The 20961-nt window shown below is 43.3% G+C and overlaps 1 protein-coding gene across 1 annotated transcript; it reads right to left on the bottom strand.

Annotated features, from left to right (window-relative positions):
- Positions 1 to 4672: 4672 nt before the first annotated feature.
- Positions 4673 to 20528, bottom strand: GORAB (golgin, RAB6 interacting). Its single transcript, XM_056523680.1, has 5 exons — positions 20182 to 20528; positions 15377 to 15689; positions 12654 to 12755; positions 10227 to 10367; positions 4673 to 6158 (listed from the first exon to the last, which is right to left on the bottom strand). Exons 1-5 carry the CDS (start codon positions 20237 to 20239, stop codon positions 5705 to 5707), a joined length of 1068 nt encoding a protein of 355 aa, XP_056379655.1. The 5' UTR covers positions 20240 to 20528; the 3' UTR covers positions 4673 to 5704.
- Between the last annotated feature and the right edge of the window lie 433 nt (positions 20529 to 20961).

Consider the following 20961-nt stretch of genomic DNA (forward strand, 5'->3'; position numbering starts at 1 on the left):
ATCAGCTTACTGGACAACAGGAGGGTCCACACCTGCCTCCTCGTCGTCCGATCAGTGATCTGCTGCTCCAGCAGCAGAGTGCTGAGAACACTGATTAGTGCTATGCTATGGCATAGCATTGATCAGTATATGCAATCAGAAGATTGCATGTTGTAGCCTCCTATGGGGGACAAAAAAAAAAAAAGTTAATAAAACTTAATTAACCCCTCCCCTATTAAAAGTTAGAATCACCCCCCTTTTCCCATTTTTTAAATAAAAGAATGTAATAATAAGTAAATGTCCAAACTATTAAAATATAAGGTTGGTTAAACCACACGGTCCATGACGTACACGTAAAAAAATACCAAATTCCAAAATTGTGCATTTTTGGTCACTTCATATACCATAAAAATATACCCATAAAAAAAATGGAACGATGAAAAACTATAGACCATGGCGCAAAAAATGAGCTCTCATGTAGACCCATATACGGAAAAATTTTAAAGTTATAGGGGTCAGAAAATGACAATTGTAAACATATAAATTTTGGTGCATGTATTTAGGATTTTTTTTTAAGTAGTTAAATAAAATAAAACCTACATAAATTGGGTATCCTTGTAACCTTATGGACCTACAGAATACAGCTAAGGTGTCATTTTACCGAAAAGTGCACTGCGTAGAAATGGAAGCCCACAAAATTTGCAAAATGGGCGTGTTGTTTTTTATTTCATCCCACAAATAATATTTTTTGTCTTTCGACACAGATTATGTTATATAATAAGATGGAAAACATTTTTCTTTATATCAACTGGTGCCAGAAAGTTAAACAGATATGTAAAATACTTCTATTAAAAAATCTTAATCCTTCCAGTACTGTATGCTCCGCAGGAAGTTCTTTTCTCTTAAAATGTATTTTTTGTCTGACCACAGTGTTCTCTGCTGACACCTCTGTCCATGTCAGGAACTGTCCAGAGCAGGATAGGTTTGCTATGGGGATTTGCTCCTAATTCGGACAGTTTCTAAAATGGACAGAGGTGTCAGCAGAGAGCACTGTGGTCAGACAGAAAAGAAATCCAAAAAGAAAAGAACTTCCGGTGGAGCAAATAGCAGTTGATAAGTACTGGAAGGATTAAGATTTTTAAAGCACCAGATTAAGATTTTTAAAGCACTTTTTCTAGCACCAGTTGATTTAAAAACAAAATGTTTTCCAGCAGAGTACCCGTATAAGGTGAAAATGGGCCATAAGGGGTTAAATCATTCAGAAAAGGAGTCAAGAGTGAATGCTCTATGAACATTGAGTTTAATAAATCAGTAACCAAATATAATTTTTGTCCATTCTCCACATATGCTGTTTTAACCCCTGCATATTTTGTGAGATAGAACCTGTGTTTTCTCCTTGTGAGCTCAGAAATGCTTATAACTTGATAAAGGGAGGAATCCCGAAAGCTTCTCTACATAATCTTGTTAGTCCAATAAAAAAGGTATTACAAGATACTGCAACTACCGATGATTTTGCTATATATATATATATATATATATATATATATATATATATATATATATATATATATATATATATATATATATATATATATACACATATACACACAGACATAGACACACTATATATATATATATATATATATATATATATATATATACACACACACACACACAATCACCATAGTACCCAGTTTATATTGCAGTTTTGTTTTACTACTTTTATTAAAATTTTTATTATATATGCTACAAATTACCCATTTCTGATTCCTATTATATGTTTATTTTTTTTACCTTTCTATCTACAGATCTGTTAAAAACAGTTTTTTTGTGCTGTGTTCTGTAGTTTTTAAATCAGTCACAATTTCTGTGTAACGTGAACTTTTACATACATTTTTGTCAGGTTTAGGATGCGACACCGCCTACTATATAGTTTCAATGCCATTATGTTTTACTTGATCGATTCTGCAATTTTTTTTTATTGAAAAATGAGAAAAGAGGATGATTTAAATTTTTTATAATATATATTATATATATATATATTTATATATATAGTGATCCCTCAACATACAATAGTTTCAACATACAATGTTTTTTTCTGGACCGTCGTAACTTGAAACCAGACTCAACATACAATGGTACTGACAGTCCAGATCTGTGAAACGTGTCACAACTGAAGGAACTGACCAAGAATGGGTCAGAATGGGCATTTTACTGGTAAATCACCTGTATTACTGAAGTGCATGCACTGACCGTCTGTCTGGTAGCGCCCCCTACAGTACAGGGAAGAACTACAAGTTCTGTACTCTTTACCTGTGCCAGGGTTATCTGTTTTTTTGGACACCAAGTAAGGGCGGCTCCATTTGGGACACTGTGTGTACTGTATAGGACCCTGAAGAAGCTCCTGTCCTCTACATAAACCATTGTTTCCCAACCAGGATGCCTCCAGTTGTTGCAAAACTACAACTCCCAACATGCCCGGACAGCCAACGGCTGTCCGGGCTTGCTGGAAGTTGTAGTTTTGCAACAGCTGGAGGCACCCTCGTTGGGAAACACTGAAATAGACAGTGATTTACAGCTCCCAGCAGATCTTTCTTACTTTTATATGTAAGGATTTGCTTTATCTGTATTAGTTATCTACTTATTTTTCTTTAATCCTCACTTTTTCCTATTTTTGGATGACATTTTGGTGGCTTCAGAACCAATTACCAGGTTTCCAGCGTTATGGTCTCAACATACAATGGTCTCAACATACAATGGTCGTCCCGGAACAGATTAATATTGTAACTTGAGGGACCACTTGTGGACTTGTATGAGCATTGCATTGATCCATTAAATTGATTATCTGCTAGTACAGGCTACCTAATGTAGCCTTTACAAATGGATCACCTAATGGCAGCCATGAAGGCCTAGTAATGGCCTCCGGCTGCCATGAAAATTCTTATTTTATTTTTTTTACCCGTTTTCTGTTTTTTTCTACTAATTTTCTCTTTATTATTCAGGAAATGTAACAATTGTGTGGGTTGGAAAATGAAGCACATATAGGTGGTGGGTAGAGAATAGAGATTAGCGAACTTACAGTAAATTTGATTCGTCACGAACTTCTCGGCTTGACAGTTGATGCCTTATCCTGCTGTATCCTGTATCCACCTTTTCCAGCCCACCGGAGCACCTGAAAGCTGAACTAATTTATTCAGGATAAAGTCATCAACTGCCGAGCCGAGAAGTTCGTGACGAATCGAATTTACTGCAAAATCGCTCATCTCTAGTAGAGATGAGCAAAGTTACAGTGATTCAATTCGTCACGAACTTCTCGGCTCGGCAGTTGCTGACTTTATCCTGAATAAATTAGTTCAGCTTTCAGGTGCTCCCGTGGGCTGGAAAAGGTGGATACAGTCCTAGGAAAGAGTCTCCAGTCCACCGGAGCACCTGAAAGCTGAACTAATTTATGCAGGATAAAGTAAGCAACTGCTGAGCAACGAGGTTCGTGACAAATCGAATCGCTGTAACTCATCTCTAGTGGTGGGTAAAGGCTTAGTTAGGGTATTATTTTGTTGCAGATCTGGTGGTAAGAATCTAATACCCCTGAATATTTGCTGCAGTTCTATTGTTGCAGATCCAGTTTACCGAAGGCTGAAAGTGATTTCAAATCTGACCTATATGTTTTACAGTGCGTGTGCAGGTCCTATTAAAAACAATGGGACGTAATCTTCAGTGGATTCCAATGCAGAATCAATATTGCAAATGACAGGACTCTTGTGCATAGCATACCCTTTTGTTTATGTAAATGGGTATTTCACTTTTAAATAAAATAAGGTAAAACGTAAAATAAGCTATTGCTTGAACAACTCATATGCATGATGCTTAAGTAAAAGCTGAACTAAATCTTTCTAAAACAGAACTTCTTGTCTTTTCTCCATCAACTGATACTGTACCTAACCCTGACATTTCCATCTCGGTATGTGGTACTACCATAACTCCCGGGCAGCAGGCTCGCTGTCTTGGAGTTATACTTGACTCTAATCTGTCTTTCACTCCCCATATTCAGTCTCTTTCACGTTCTTGTCACCTGCATCTCAAAAACATTTCAAGAATCCGCCCGTTTCTCACTACTGAAACTGCTAAAACTCTCATTATTGCTTTGATTCACTCCCGCCTCGACTACTGTAACTCTTTACTAATAGGCCTTCCTTTCTCCAAACTCTCTCCTCTCCAGTCCATCCTTAATGCCGCAGCCAGACTCATCTTCTTCTCCAGCCGCTACACCGTCGCCTCCTCCCTGTGCCAGTCACTACACTGGTTACCAATTCAGTCCAGAATACAGTACAAAATCCTCAGTCTCACACACAAAGCTCTCCACAAAGCTCTCCTCCCTACATCTCCTCTCTCATCTCCGTCTACCATCCTACACGTTCTCTCCGATCTGCTAATGACCTCACACTAACATCTTCTATAATCCGAACTTCTCACTCCCGTCTCCAAGACTTCACTCCTGCTGCACCGGTTCTCTGGAATGCTATCCCTCAATCCCTCAGACTCAACAACAACATCCATAGTTTCAAACGTGGCCTAAAAACACATCTCTTCAGACAGGCCTATAACAGTCTCTAATTGGCCTCAACATATCCCCAACATATCCTCAACATATCCTCAACATATCCCCACACCTCTCTGTAGGCGCTATATAAATAAAATAATAAAATAAATGCTTAGGAATATAAAAACACTTTTTAATACACAATAAATTTCATATAGAAATAACAGAATAGCACCTCTGCAAATATACAAGAAAGCGGAGTAGTGTTTTAATACAACCAAGACGTTCCCACACAGGTTCAGTGAATAGTGACCCTGCTTGTAAGTCCCACAATAATAATCTCATCTAAAATTTTACAATCCAAAGTCTATAGTGATTTGGAGATTTACAGGTAGCTGCAATTTATGTGAAACAAAACCCCCAATACCATACATACTTAAAGGGGTATTCCAGGCAAAACCTTTTTTCTTTTTTTTTTTTTTTTTTTTTTTTTAAATATATAAATATATCATCTGGCTCCGGAAAGTTAAACAGATTTGTAAATTACTTCTATTAAAAAATCTTAATCCTTTCAGTACTTATGAGCTTCTGAAGTTTTCTGTCTAACTGCTCAATGATGATGTCACGTCCCGGGACGTGAGTCATCAGAGAGCAGTAAGACAGAAAACAACAACTCAACTTCAGAAGCTAATAACTATTGGATGGATTAACATTTTTTATTTTTTAGATTAAGTAATTTACAAAATCTGTTTAACTTTCTGGAGCCAGTTGATATATAAAAAAAAGTTTTGGCCTGGAATACCCCTTTAAGAAACCTAGAGCTTTGGGACACAATTTTTTTTTCTCAATATACAGGATTCTGCCCCAGCATCCGGAACATTTAGTTCGGAACGCTGGGTGCGGGCTGTGGGGCCACGCCCTTCGTGAGGTCACACCACGCCCCCCTCAATGTAAGTCTATGGGAGGGGGCGTGACAGCAGTCACGCCCCCTCCCATAGACTTGCATTGAGGGGGCATGGCATGACATCACAAAGGGCGTGGCCGTGACATCACGACCCCGCAGCCAGCTTCGGGAGCTAAATGTTCTGGACACTAGGGCAGTGGAGTACCCCTTTAAAGTCCAGTCTCTTAATACCCCCCAATATAAAATGAAGAAACTAGAATATCGACACACTTCGGAATGGTGTCTCAAGAAGGAACAGTGTCTCCTTGTAAACCAGGAACAGGATTTGTCTGGTTATTTAGGTTGGTGTCACCCAAGTCATTTGTGGGTTGGCTCTTAAGCTCATCCTGTCCTGGGTCACTTTCAGCTGGGGTCTCTTTCTCTGGAGGTGACCCGCCGCTGGAATCTGGTGTTGTGATCTGCTGGCTCTGTTCTGATGTGGGTGACACCGGCTGTTTCCTTGCTTCAGCTTCTTGTAGTTGTAACATTTGTTCTACTTCTATTTCTAAGTCCAGTCTCTCCTCGTCGGTATCCACTTCTAATTGCTGCATAAGTTCCTCCAGTTTCTTGGCCTTGCGGAGTTCGTTCTGTTGTATGATGGTGCACAGGTGTTCTGTGAGTTGCTCCTTGATCTGGGTTTTCTTGTACAAGTCCAATTTTGAGGTAACGTATTCAGATTCTGCTTTGTCGTAACGTTTCCTGTAGGATACACAGAATGTATACTATAAGCAGCTGTAGGCTACAGAGGAAATTCTTTTCTTTTTGAATTTCTTTTTTGTCTTGTCCACAGTGCTCTCTGCTGACACCTCTGTCTGTGTCAGGTACTGTCCAGAGCAGCATAGGTTTGCAATGGGGATTTTCTCCTGCTCTGGACAGTTCCTGATACGGGCATCAGGTGTCAGCAGAGAGCACTGTGGATAAGACAAAAAAGAAAAAAAAATTCCTCTGTAGTATACAGCTGCTAAAAAGTACTGGAAGGGTAAAGATTTTTTAATAGAAGTCATTTACAAATCTGTTTAACTTTCTGGCACCAGTTGATTTAAAAAAAAATGTTTTCCAACGGAGTACCCCTTTAATGCACACACTAGATGGTCTGCCCAGGACACAATATATACTCATGACTAGAGATATGTCAGGTAAACTGCAGTGTAGATCAATGTTGTGCAACAGGGTGAGAGTCACAAATTCATGAACACTGCTGTAAATCTTACTATACAAATGGTGGCTACAAACCATGTGTTGCCAACTGCGATTCTTCTGGACTACCCATACCCATACCTTCTTCTGGACTACCCATACCCATGGCCAAGCAAGTGTTCTCAATGGCAAGATCATGGTGATCCAAATAGAGACAGTGGGGGAGATCAAAAAAAAAATGAAAAAAAAAAAAAAAAAAGGAAAAGTTGCCCAGTTGCCCATAGCGACCAATCAGATCGCTTCTTTCATTTTTCAGAGGCCTTTTCGAAAATGAAAGAAGCGATCTGATTGGTTGCTATGGGCAACTCAGCAACTTTTCCTCTGGACAGGTTTTGATAAATCTCCGCCAGTGTTCACACAGTCAGTGCTAATATTTTCATGACAGGATGTGTAGGATTCTCCAGCTCCCAAAGGTAACGTTAAAACTTCAGAAACTTTATTAAAGGGGTTATCCAACATAAGGTGAATTTGGTAATTAGGGGTCATACATAAATGAGCATGCTTACCAAGGATCCGCGCTTGTGTTATTGGTAAATGGCCGTGTTCTGTGGCTAGTTTTTGGGAACTGGCTTCTAGAGATGAGCGAACTTACAGTAAATTCGATTCGTCACGAACTTCTCGGCTCGGCAGTTGATGACTTATCCTGCGTAAATTAGTTCAGCTTTCAGGTGCTCCGGTGGGCTGGAAAAGGTGGATACATTCCTAGGAAAGAGTCTCCTAGGACTGTATCCACCTTTTCCAGCCCACCGGAGCACCTGAAGGCTGAACTAATTTATGCAGGAAAAGTCATCAACTGCCGAGCCGAGAAGTTCGTGACGAATCGAATTTACTGTAAGTTCGCTCATCTCTACTGGCTACTTCTGGTTTCCATGGCCTCCCTCAGACTACAATTCCCAGGATCCCTGTTTCAAGGTGGAAAGTGACTTATTTCCCTCCCACCCATTGCAGCACAGACTTGCTCTCTTTGATCACATGACTAGCCCGACATCACCTGACACTAACTGTGGATCCGTGTGATGATGAATGCACACACAGATGCACTAGTAATATCAGGGGACTGGCATCACACACAGACAAAGCAGCCAAGCCCCCTTTCAGCACCTGACTTTTAATGTATTGTCTCGGGCAGCACGGCAAGCTGGGAAAGGTCCAAGACAACACTCATTTTGAAGGCTGCAAAAAAAAGGACATTCAGGGAAAAGAAAGAAAGAAATTCGATATTATCCAACAAACATAAGTGTATTAGTTACTAGACTAACTTTGCTGTCCCTGTCTCACATTCAAAGAACCAAAAATCCCAGAATACCCCTTTAATGATGCTTTAAAAGGGGTACTCCAGCCCTAGACATCTTATCCCCTATCCAAAAGGATAGGGGATAAGATGTCTGAATACGGGGGTCTCGCTGCTGGGGACCCCCGCTGTAAAGCATGCGGCACCCACCTGTTTCTTGTCCAGAAGCGCTGGAGGCTCTGAGTCGTGACCACGGGAACGGAAGTCAGTGACGTCATGACTCCGCCCCCGTGTGCCGTCACGCCCCCTCCCATAGACTTGCATTGAGGGGACGGGGCGTGCCGTCACACGGGGGCGGAGTCATGACGTCACGGACTTCCGTTCCCGTGGTCGCGACCCTGACCCTCCAGCGCTTCTGGACAAGAAACAGGTGGGTGCCGCATGCTATACTGCAAGGGTCCCCAGCGGCGGGACCCCCGTGATCAGACATCTTATCCCCTATCCTTTGGATAGGGGATAAGATGTCTAGGGGTGGAGTACCCCTTTAATAAACGTTTTAACATTACATCTGAAAGCTGGAGAATCCTACACATTCTGTCATTCAGCTTCTACCAAGAAAACAGCTCAGCCTCCTCTCCCATACTCCCTGCACTAGCGGTATCTCCTAAGGACTGTTCTACATGGCGAGGAGCTGGTTTTTGCTTTTTGCAATTTTTGATACCTAATATTTCCATACTACATGAAAATAAGGAGAAATCTGATTGGCTGCTGCAATACAATTTAGATAGCTGTTGGTTGAATTCAAATTTGGTTGACAGCTATTTTTCACCATACACGTACATGGCCAATTGTTAATGTGTTCACAGAGAGATGGAATAAACAGATGATGGAAACCTCTGGTGGTAGCTTAATGTATCTCCTATGAAAACAAAGAGATAAATAATAAAAATCCAATGGCCCAAACCTACTGTCCCCAATATCTACCAGAAGGGGAAAGTCAGGAGACCAACACACACACATATACATATCTATATACACACACACATACATATATATATTAAAAAAAGGCTGTCCGGGCATGCTGGGAGTTGTAGCTTGCAACAGCTGGAGGCACTTTGGTTGGAAAACACAGCCTTAAATGGTCCTCTTGACAAAATTACTACAACTGGCACTTTGCACAATCCTGGGTTGGGTCTCTAATGCTATATAAAATCCAGGGACAAAGATCTAAATCTAAATGTATTTTAATATACTCATCTTAAATTGTAGGTCAATTATTCTATATATTGCAACAATTATTCATGTTTGAATTATTCATGTAATCCAGTGGAAAGTCTGCTTGTCTCTTGGGTGTTGCTGTAAGTGTTGTGTAAGCACCTCAACCTTTGTCATTTCTTGAAGGGATACTCTTGAACAGTATGTTCCAAATGCCGAGCAGCGAAAGCTGGAGCCAGCACCAGGAGCTTGTGACGGCATAGCCACGCCCCCTCCCATAGACTTGCATTGAGGGGGCAGGGGGGGGGGGGGGCTATGACGTTACGAGCCTTCGGCGCCAGCTCCAGCTGAGCAGCGAAGTACCCCTTTAAAGCAGTCCTGTCAGCGATCCTGACCCATCTGCTTTAGTAGGTACTTGTGTTTCCTAATAGCAATTCTGAAGCTGACTGGGGGGAAACAGGCATAAGAAGGACGAGAACCACTAAAAATGGCATGAAGAAGGGAAAAGATTCTCCAAAGATGTTATGACATGAGGAATTACAACTATGGATCTCATATGCTAAGTAACAAAAAAAATTAATAAAAAATAAAAAAAACACATTTGCAACCCCCCACCATAAGGCCATCTTCACTCCTCGGAATTCCCGTGCTGAATTCCACATCTACAGAAAGAGTGAACCGTTCTATTGCTACTGCGGACTCCGCGCGTCTATGGAATGTGCACACAAAGATATCCAAGGTGTGAACATCGCCTAAGAGTATATTCACATGCTGCAGACTTGTTGAACTATTTTTTGCAAGCCAAAATCAGTTCCATTTACTCGAATGGGGTTGTTTTGGTGACATGCAAAGAGATTTCTGCTGGACAAATTAAGGTGAGTGGGTCACACAAATTTCTGTAAAAAGCCACACTAGGGGGCTAAAAATTTATATGGTTCAGATCATTAAAATAAGAAAGCTCAAAAAGGACCCATGAAACACCCCCTAAAGTGTCATTACATTAGGTGATTTTAAATTCATGTGTGTGTGTGTGTATATATATATATATATATATATATATATATATTCTAAAAGGTAAAGATGTTACGCCTGGCGACACAGCTAAATAATGCGATGTTTCTTACTTGGCTTGGGAAAACTCTAGGCACGCCTGCTCGATTCGGTTCCGCAATATCCCGATGTCTGTGGACACCATGTCATCCAAGGTTTGAAGCTGCTTCTGGATCCTGTTCAGTTTGACGGCTTCGGCTTTTGTTTTTTTTGATCTTCATGAAAAACATAAATATTGAAAAAATATAATGAAAACACAAATATTTATTTTACATGTATTAAAATTGGACTGTATGCAACATATCCTGCCAGAAAGGCTGTGAAAATGTAACTGGCAAATAAGCCAATAACATACGTCGTATTCATGAAGGGCATTCTTCATGTTCAGTCTCTTTCTACAATGTACGGTAATGTTGTTTACCAGAATCTTCAATTCTCTCTACCAGTCTTCTCCTTCTGGTGTTATATTGCTATAATTTGTGTTACAGTGGGGAAAAAAAGTATTTAGTCAGCCACCAATTGTGCAAGTTCTCCCACTTAGAGATGAGAGAGGCCTGTAATCTCCATCATAGGTATACCTCAACTATGAGAGACATAATGAGAAAAAAAAAATCCATAAAATACATAATCTGATTTTTAAAGAATTTGCAAATTATGGTGGAAAATAGGTATTTGGTTACCTACAAACAAGCAAGATTTCTGTCTCTCAGACCTGTAACTTCTTAAGGGTACATTCACACATACAGGATCCCGCGCAGGATTTGTAATGGCAGATTAGATGCTGTGCTCAGTCATATAGTTTACATTGAAATCTGCAGCAGAAAATCATGTGCATCAAATCTGCATACATCTGAACATACCCTTAAGAGTCTCCTCTGTCCTCCACTCGTTACCTGTATTAACGGCACCTGTTTGAACTTGTTATCAGTATAAAAGACACCTGTCCACAACCTCAAACAGTCACACTCCAAACTCCACTATGGCCAAGACCAAAGAGCTGTCCAAGGACACCAGAAACAAAATTGTAGACCTGCACCAGGCTGGAAAGACTGAATCTGCAATAAGCAAGCAGCTTGGTGAGAAGAAATCAACCGTGGGAGCAATTATTAGAAAATGGAAGACATACAAGACCACTGATAATCTCCCTCGATCTGGGGCTCCACGCAAGATTTCACCCCGTGGTGTCAAAATGATCACAATAACTAGTGAATGACCTGCAGAGAGCTGGGACCAAAGTAACAAAGTAACACACTACACCGCTAGTGACTCAAATCATGCAGTGCCAGACGTGTCCCCCTGCTTAAGCCAGTACATGTCCGGGCCCATCTGAAGTTTGCTATAGAGCATTTGAATGATCCAGAAGGGGATTGGAAGAATGTCATATGGTCATATGAAACCAAAGTAGAACCTTTTAGTAAAAACTCAACTCGTCATGTTTGGAGGAGAAATAATGCTGAGTTGTATCCAAAGAACACCATACCTAGTGTGAAGCATGGGGTGGAAACATCATGCTTTGGGGCTGTTTTTCTGCTAAGGGACCAGGACGACTGATCCGCGTAAAGGAAAGAATGGGGCCATGTATTGTGAGATTTTAAGTGAAAACCTCCTTCCATCAGCCAGGGCATTGAAGATGAAATGTGGCTGGGTTTTTCAGCATGACAATGATCCCAAATACAAAGGAGTGGCTCCGTAAGAAGAATTTCAAGGTCCTGGAGTGGCCTAGCCAGTCTACAGATCTCCAACCCATAGAAAACCTTTGGAGGGAGTTGAAAGTCCGTGTTGCCCAGCGACAGCCCCAAAACATCACTGCTCTAGAGGAGATCAGCATGGAGGAATGCGCCAAAATGCCAGCAACAGTGTGTGAAAACCTTGTGAAGACTTACAGAAAACATTTGACCTCTGTCATTGCCAACAAAGGGTATATAACAAAGTATTCAGATGAACTTTTGTTATTGACCAAATACTTATTTTCCACCATAATTTGCAAATAAATTCTTTAAAAATCAGACAATGTGATTTTATGGATTTTTTTTCTCATTCTGTCTCTCATAGTGGAGGTATACCTATGATGAAAATTACAGGCCTCTTCTCCCTCCTTTAAGTGGGAGAACTTGCACAATTGGTGGCTGACAATACTTTTTTGTCCCACTATATATTTCTAGAATGTGCTTAATATTCGGACTTTATGGATTATATGATGCTATTGGATTAAAATAGTTTTGCTGTACTAAGATCAGGTAGACACACTGAGGAACAGGATAAAAATTGTAGTTTAATATAATTTGTTATAATGGTCCAAGACATCAAAATATTTTGAATCCAAGACATATCATGTTCCCCACTAGGGTGCCTCCAGCTGTGGCAAAAATAGACCTCTCAGTAAGCCAAAGGCTTTCTGGGCGTTATAATTTTGCAACAGCTGGAGCCCCACTGATTGGGAAATACTGGTGTGTGCATATATATTTATATAATTTTCTATAAAGCACAGAAGCCAATCTCACCTCTCGGTAATTGCCTTTGACAGTAGCGCTTTCTTCCGTTTATTCTTCTCTTCCATTAAACGTTGCTCGAGCTGAAGTTGCTCCAAACGCGATCTGTCTCTCCTGTTGGTAAGACTAAATCTCAGTTTCTAGTGTATCCATGCAATGCAAAAAAACATGTGACACAGAACATCAAACTCTTACCTGTAGGATTAAAGGGGTTATCTAGGAAATTAAAAACAGAGCTAATATCTTCCAAAAACAGCACCACCCCTGTCCTCTAATGCTGGATAACCCTTTTAAATATGAATCAAAGTACAGTGGTCCTTCAAGTTACAATATTAATTGGTTCCAGAACGACCATTGTATGTTGAAACCATTGTATGTTGAGACCAGAACTCTATGGAAACCAAAAAAGGTCACCCAAAATGTCACCCAAAAATAGGAAAAAGTGAGGATTAAAGAAAAATAAGTAGATAACTAATATAGATAAAGCAAATCCTTACATATAAAAGTAAGAAAGATCTGCTGGAAGCTGTAAATCACTGTCTATGTCAGTGTTTCCCAAGCAGAGAGCCTCCAGCTGTTGCAAAACTACAACTCCCAGCATGCCCGGACAGCCTTTGGCTGTCCGGGCATGTTGGGAGTTGTAGTTTTGCAACAGCTGGGGCCACCCTGCTTGGGGAACACTGGTCTATGTAGAGTACAGGAGCTTCTTCGGGGTACACACAATGTCCTAAACAAGTAATGGAGTCGCCCTCACCTGGTGTCCAAAGGAGCAGCTAACCCTGGTACAGGTAAAGTGTACAGAACATGTAATACCTCCCTGTACTGTAGGGGGCGCTATCAGACACCAGTCAGTGCATTCGCTTCAGTAATACAGGGGTTTTACCAGTGAATGCCCATTCTGATTGGTCTGTTCTTCCGGCCATTGACACGTTTCACAGATCTGGACTGTCTGTAGCATTGTATGTTGAGTCTGGTTTCAACTTACGGTGGTCCAGAAAAAACCACTGTATGTTGAAACTATTGTATGTTGAGGCCATTGTAAGTTGAGGGATCACTGTACAGTATGACATCCAAGAACATGCAGACAGAAACAGCAATGGAAAGAAAAAAAAAAAAAAAAAAAAGACACTTGCTTAGAAGGGGTTATCCAGCCGGGGGTGATGGGGGTTAGAAGAATAAACATTGTTCATTATATTTTACAGCTTTTTCGACCATTGATGGGAAAAACACATGCGGTAATTTGTAATGGTACCATTATTTAGCCATGACATGTAAAGACAGTGGCTTAGAGGAGTTAGCCAACGGAGGTCTTTTGTTTCGTTTTTTTAATTAAAAGAAGAATGCTCATTGTTAGTTATATAAAATAAATAATAAATAATAATAATAATAAACCTTTACTTCCCTCCAGCACTCCAGCGGTGCCTCCAGTGTCCTGCTCCGGTCCCCAGCTACGATCTTCTTCCTGTGACGATTGGGCCCAGAGTGATGCCGGGGACAGAATGTCATACTACCCTCAGCCAATCACTTTCAGAGGCGGGACATCGCTGCGGCCGGAAGTTGGCTGAGGACATTATGACACTCTGGGGACCGACCTCACTCCAGGCCGGGGCATCATGCTTTTTCACAGGAAGACGCTTGCAGCCGGGGATTGGGGCAGGACACTAGGACATTTTTGGTCATTTGCGATAAAGCTTGGCAAAAAAAGACGCATTTAGTAATTAGTTGCAACATGTAAAACACAGCCTAAAGGGGTTATTTTGGGCAATTTACATTATTGGCATATCCTCAGGATAGGCCATTAACATCTGATATCCAGGGTGCTGACACCCAGCACCTCTGCTGATCAGTTGTTTAGTAGAACCTCAGCTCATCGTGAAGTCGCAGTGCCGAGACATTGTATCGCAGCTCCCATTGAGAGCTGTGCTGTTGTAACCCGGCACTGTGACTACACAATAAACTCATCCATCTGGACCTGTTCATTGTGTATATGCTGGAGCTGTGGCTCTAACAAACAGCCAATGTCGGGGGTGGCAAGTGTCGGCACCCTGCTAATCAGATATTCATGGGCTATTCTGAGAATAAGCCATTCATGTAAAACCCATGTAAAGCTATGTGGGTAAAATTTTTGAGGTTTTCTAATAGAGTGAGATGCTATCGTGAAGTAGGATAATGAAATTCAGCGTATGACTTCATTTCAGCATGGGTGTATAAGGAATCGGTCCTATCCGTACACAATGCTTGGACTGACGCATGCAACCTCAGTTCTAGACTGGACCCGGGTGAGTCAAGATTGCAAACTGTTCCACATAAAAAGTTGTTACATGAGAAATGGTTGGTGCCTGACCTGAGTGGGGGGGGGCGTTGTGTGTTATTAAAGAAGTACTCCAGTGCAGGAACACTTATCCCATATCCAAAGGAAGTCTGACCACTGGGACACCCCGCGATCTGCTGCACGGCACCCCCGCAGTCCCCAGGAATGGTGTGTGTCAACCCCCACACGAAGCGGCAGACGACTCACCCCCTCTATGTGTCTCTATGTGAGAGCTGGTGATGCAGCGTTTGGGTAGGTCGCATAATGAACACCATTAGTGCTCAGCAGATCCCTTACCCATACAGTCTGTTGGGATCTGTGATTTTAACACCCGCTTATATTTTCATTGTGTTTGTTCTTCTTGTTTTATTAGTGATTTCTACAGATATACACAGATCTTTTACAAGAAAAAAGACTTACTAACAGTTCCACCTCTTTCTTTGACAGCTCTTCATCTTCTTCCACCTCAATACTAGGTGACTCTGCCGGCATTTCTTTTTTGTCTGTCGCTGTTTTTTTAGGTTTATCTTGTGGTGGTTTCTTCACTTCGGTTGAACTGGACAGGTTTATTGGAGAGGGCGTATTCTTCTGGATGGGCGGGGAAGGGTTATGTTGGGGAGTTGGGACTCTCTCTTGCTTAGCCAGCTTCTGAACCGGAGCCTTTTTAGCTTGAGGCTGCTGGCGGCTAAAAAATGCTTCCGGTGGACAAGTCTCTGGACCCTTAGGATCCGGCAACTCTGTGTAAATAAAAATAAAAAAGATACACTATATAATGTGTATATCTTATACGGGTATTCCAGCCCCTAAGGGTGTATTCACAGGTAGAGTATTCTGCGCATATCCTGCAGCTTCAAATATGCGCACAATACTGAACGTTTGAATATACCCTAAAACCATCTCTCCTATCCACAGGATAGGGGATAAGTGTCCGATAGTGGGGGGACTCAGACTCCCCGCGATCCTCGGAACAGGACTTTGACTCTCCCTACTACAGGGAGCGGCGAATCTTAACACGCTCCATGCATAGTCTGTGGGAGTGCCAGAGACAGGTCAGCGTAGAACCCATGTTGGAGATCACAGGGGTCTCAGATAGGAGATATGTTTTAGGGTATATTTGAACATACAGTATTGTGCGCATATTTAAAGCTGCAGGATTTAAAGCTGTGTTCAGTCATTTCGTTTACTTTGAACTCTGCAGCTTCAAATCTTGTAACAATGTGCACAAGCTGGAAGAGAAACCGAGGCAAGTGCTCGAAAGACTGGGACAAAGGGCAAATACAAGGAAGAGCCACATGGAGTCTGTAAAAATACCTCCCTGCAGCACAGCTATAAAACACCACAATAAAGTACATAGCTGAGGCCTCACCTTTGGATAACAGATATAAAGGCAGTAAATGAAAAGGCTCTAAACTAGTCACAAATGTGCGGAAAATGATGACACTTTGAAGGGGATTTATCAAAACCTGTGCAGAGGAAGAGTGGTGCAGTTGGCCATAGCAACCAATCAGATCACTTCTTTCATTTTTAAGAGGCCTACTTTGTTCAGCGGCTGAAATATCCTGTAGTTTCCCAACAGTCCTACACCTCTGTAGGTATATCTCAGGATCAGGAACATAACACCCCCCCCCCCCCCCCAACTACCCACTCCTCCAGGGCCACAGGTCTATATTTAACTCCTCCACCCCTCTGTTAGTAATTTTGCCCGAAGCATTAGCACCACCAGGGACCAGCAATGGGGGGTTGATTCCCTGAGGGAAAGAAAATGTTTTCAAATCATCTGGTGCCAGAAAGTTATACAGATATGTAAATCACTTCTATTTTAAAATCTTAACCCTTCCAGCACTTAGTTGCTGTATGTTTCAGAGGAAGTTGTGTAGTTCTTTCTAGTCTGACCACAGTGCTCTCTGCTGACACCTCTGTCTGGGTCAGGAACTGTCCAGAGCAGGAGCAAATGCCCACAGCAAACCTATCCAACTACAGACAGTTTCTGTCACAGGCTGAGGTGTCAGCAGAGACCACTGTGGTCAAACTGAAAAGAACAACTCAACTTCCTCTGTAGTATACAGCAGCTGAGAAGTACTGGAAGAATTAAGATGTTTTAAAGGAAAACGGTCATATGTTTTCTCCCGCACTATCCACAGGTACCGATGGAAAGTGCGGGAGACGCTGAACATTTTGAGTCCTACCTTGCCCGGATGCGCTGCGCCATTCGCCCGTTATAGCAGTTTTTCTGTATATTTAAATTAGCTGCTAACTGGCACGGGCGGGGTTACTGCCTTCATCTGGCACTGTGACGTAACCGCCGCCCGGCCCGCAGCATCGCCCGGCTAATGAATATTCATATAATGCCTTACACTCTCCTTCTCATCTTGGCCGATACTGCGCATGTGCGGGATTTCCTACTACAGCCGGAAGCGGTCTTCAGCGCTGCTCCATTACATTGCTAATAGATGGTAGGTATGAACATGTCTACAACCTTACTCCAGCGCTGAAGATGGGTATAGTAGGAAATCCCGCACATGCGCAGTATTGGCCGGGATGAGGAGTGTGTAAGACATTATATGATTATTCATTAGCCGGGCGATGCTGCGGGCTGGGCGGCGGTTACGTCACAGTGCCAGATGAAGGCAGTAACCCCGCCCGTGCCAGTTAGCAGCTAATTTAAATATACAGAAAATCTGCTATAACGGGCGAACAGCGCAGCGCATCCGGGTAAGGTAGGACTCATAACATATGACAGTTTTCCTTTAATAGAAGTAATTTACAAATCTGTTTCACTTTCTGGCACCAATTGATTTAAAAAAAAAATGTATATATATATATATATATATATATATATATATATATATATAAAATAATAATAATAATAATAATAATAAAACTTGTTTTCCACAGGAGTACCCCTTTAACTCACAAATACAAGTTAAAAGTCTTTTTCTGTTTGTGGATAAAAGAATAAAAAAAAAAAAATTCAAGGAAAAGCTTGCCCTTGCCTACCGCCGATCACCCACCGCTGCCATTCTGATGGTGCCTGGTCCCTGCTACACCGCACTTTCTGGTCTCCTCTCAAAGCCAATCACTGCTTTTAGGTGGGTCCCCACTTTGACCAGTCGCTGGCACAGGAGCCACTTCCTTGTGTTTGGATATCACAATGAAGTGCGAAGGAGCAGGAACTTTAGGTGGTCGGCGGCCCATGTCTATAACTCTAGCGCGTTTGGCGCACCACAGAGATCAGTCATCGGCAGCAATGGACGCACGGTTTGACAGGGCGTCATCGCTGCAGGACTGTCAGGGAGCACTGGAGCAGCGGCGGACCTGTGTCAATCACACAGCAGCGAAGCAATGACGTAGGCAGAGAAAAGCATGGCGGTCCCTGGGGCATTGCGGACCAGGACTCTGACTATTCAGGACTGTTGGACAAAGTCATTATTTTGGAGATAAAGCTACAGAATAAGCAGCCAAGGGAATCTCTGCCGTATACATGGACCTATATACAGCCCATACACAGTTTTACATGGTGATTTTATAGGACAGTTGCACTTTACATTAGAGCTGGGCGGTATGACCAAAAATGTGTATCAGGGTATTTTTGTAAGTTATGGCGGTTCCACAGAATTTAACAGTATTTCCCAACCCCCCCCCCCCCCCACATCATGTGACCCGCGGGCGGGCAATGTTCTGGTTTTCTAAGCCCCCCCCCACCTCAAACCCCCCCCCCCCCCCATGTTTATCAGCACAGGGCTGCGCTGTCCCCCACATCAGGGAACTAATCATATGTCACCTCAAGGGTTAAAGGGGTACTCCACCCCTAGACATCTTATCCCCTATCCAAAAGGATAAGATGTCAGATCTCCGGGGTCCTGCTGCTGGGGACCCCAGGGATCGCTGCTGCAGCACCCCGCTATCATTACTGCTCAGAGAGAGATCGCTCTGCACGTAATGACAGGCGATACAGGGGCCGGAGGATCGTGACGTCACGGCCCCGCCCCTCGTGACGTCACGGCCCCGCCCCTCGTGACGTCACGGCCCGCCCCCGTCAATACAAGTCTATGGGAGGGGGCATGGCGGTCGTCACGCCCCCTGCCATAGACTTGCATTAAGGGGACGGGCCGTGATGTCATGAGGGGGCGGAGCCATGACGTCACGCTGCTCCGGCCCCTGTATCGCCCGTCATTACGCACAGAGCGAACTCGCTCTGTGCAGTAATGATGGCGAGGTGCCGCAGCGGCGATCCCCGGGGTCCCCAGCAGCGGGACCCCAGCGATCTGACATCTTATCCCCTATCCTTTGGATAGGGGATAAGATGCCAGGGGCAGAGTACCCCTTTAAAGGAGTAGAACAGGGCCCACGGGTCAGATATGATTGGTTCCCCGATGTGGGGACAGCACGCTGCGGCTGATAATTCATTCATTCCAGGGGGGAGGGGCCCAACCGGTATTGCGGTATGGAAAAAATTCATATCGTGCAGGAAAAAAAAAAATTGGTATTCGGTATGAACCAGTATACCGCCCAGCACTACTTTACGTTATCTCCTACCTACAGATTGGTGGGGGTCTGACCACTGGGACCCCTGCTGATCCGAGAACAGGGACAAAGTTGTCCCAGGATAAATGGTGCGGACTGCGCTTTTCCAAGTACTGAACTCATCTACCCTCGCTGGTGAATGGAGTGGCAGCGCTCATGCTAGCGCTGTGGTCCGACATATCACCAGTACCAGTGGTCTCCAAACTGTGCACCTCCAGCTGTTGCAAAACTACAACTCCCAGCATGCCCGGACAGCCAACGGCTGTCCGGGCATGCTGGGAGTTGTAGTTTTGCAACAGCTGGAGGTCCGCAGTTTGGAGACCACTGACCCTATCCATAGTCCACTAGACTTGGGTTACTGTCCAGGGTAAATGTGCCCAGTGTGAACACAAACCTAACATCTACCTGTGAGCGAGTCTATAGACCAGTATCCTCCAACCAATGTCAAAACTTGTCTTCAGCTGTCCGGGCATGCTGGGAGTTGTAGTTTTGCATTAGGTGGAGGTCCACAGTTTGGAGACCACTGACCCTATCCATAGCACACTAGCCCCAGTTCACTGTCCAGGGTAAACGCACCCAGTGTGAACATGGACGTACAGTGACATCTACAACTCCCAGACATCAGCTGTCCGGGCATGCTGGGAGTTGTAGTTTTGTCTCAGGTTGTGGTACACGGATATAGCCAGTGCAGGGAGTATACTATACCTCGCCGGGACCTCATCCTCCGGAGCTCGTCCTCAGAGAATCCGGCCCACCCCGCCATAGGTGTCCGGACAATTCCTCCCTGTACTGCACACAAGCGGCTTCCGCTTCACACGCAGCCGCCACGTCACAGTCCCGGCTCAGGACCTACGAGGACTGCCCGGCGCTGCCTGGAGGAAATCCCTGCGGGAGGCGCTGTCTGTCTATCCCCGGCCTCTGTATAGTGTATTATGGAGGAACAGGGAGGAAAGAGCGATCTGAGCCCCATTCATAGGCTGCGCTAGCACGGCGTCCTTTGTTGCCCTGGTAACGTTCAGACCTTGTTAGCTGCAGTATGAGAAATGAAAGCGGCGCTCTGATTGGTTGCTGAGGGTAACGTCCAATCAGAGATCAGCTTTTTAGCTCTCGAATTTGTACTGGTAAAGTGAAAGCGGCTCAGTGATTGGCTGGTGGGCAGTTTTCAATATAGATAAAATTGTTCCCCATAGCAACCAATCACATCGCAGCTTGTATGTCCTATAGTCCACTGTGAAAATGAAAGCAGTGTTATAATTGGTTGATATAGCCAACAAGGACCCTTTGTGCTAGGCTGGCTTCACGCTGCGTTTTTGTTTCTTTTTAATGCCTAATTTTTATACACGTTTGTGCGTTTCACTCTACTGGTTTCGAAAATCCGCAACAGATTACGTTGACTTCAATGGGGTCCGCCGTGGGTTTTCCGCTGAGAAAAATCCAGCGCGGCTAAAAGCCACTGCAGAAAACTCGCAAAACATCCGCCCATGT

The sequence above is a fragment of the Hyla sarda genome, chromosome 6, assembly GCF_029499605.1.
Source record: "Hyla sarda isolate aHylSar1 chromosome 6, aHylSar1.hap1, whole genome shotgun sequence".
NCBI lineage: Eukaryota > Metazoa > Chordata > Amphibia > Anura > Hylidae > Hyla > Hyla sarda.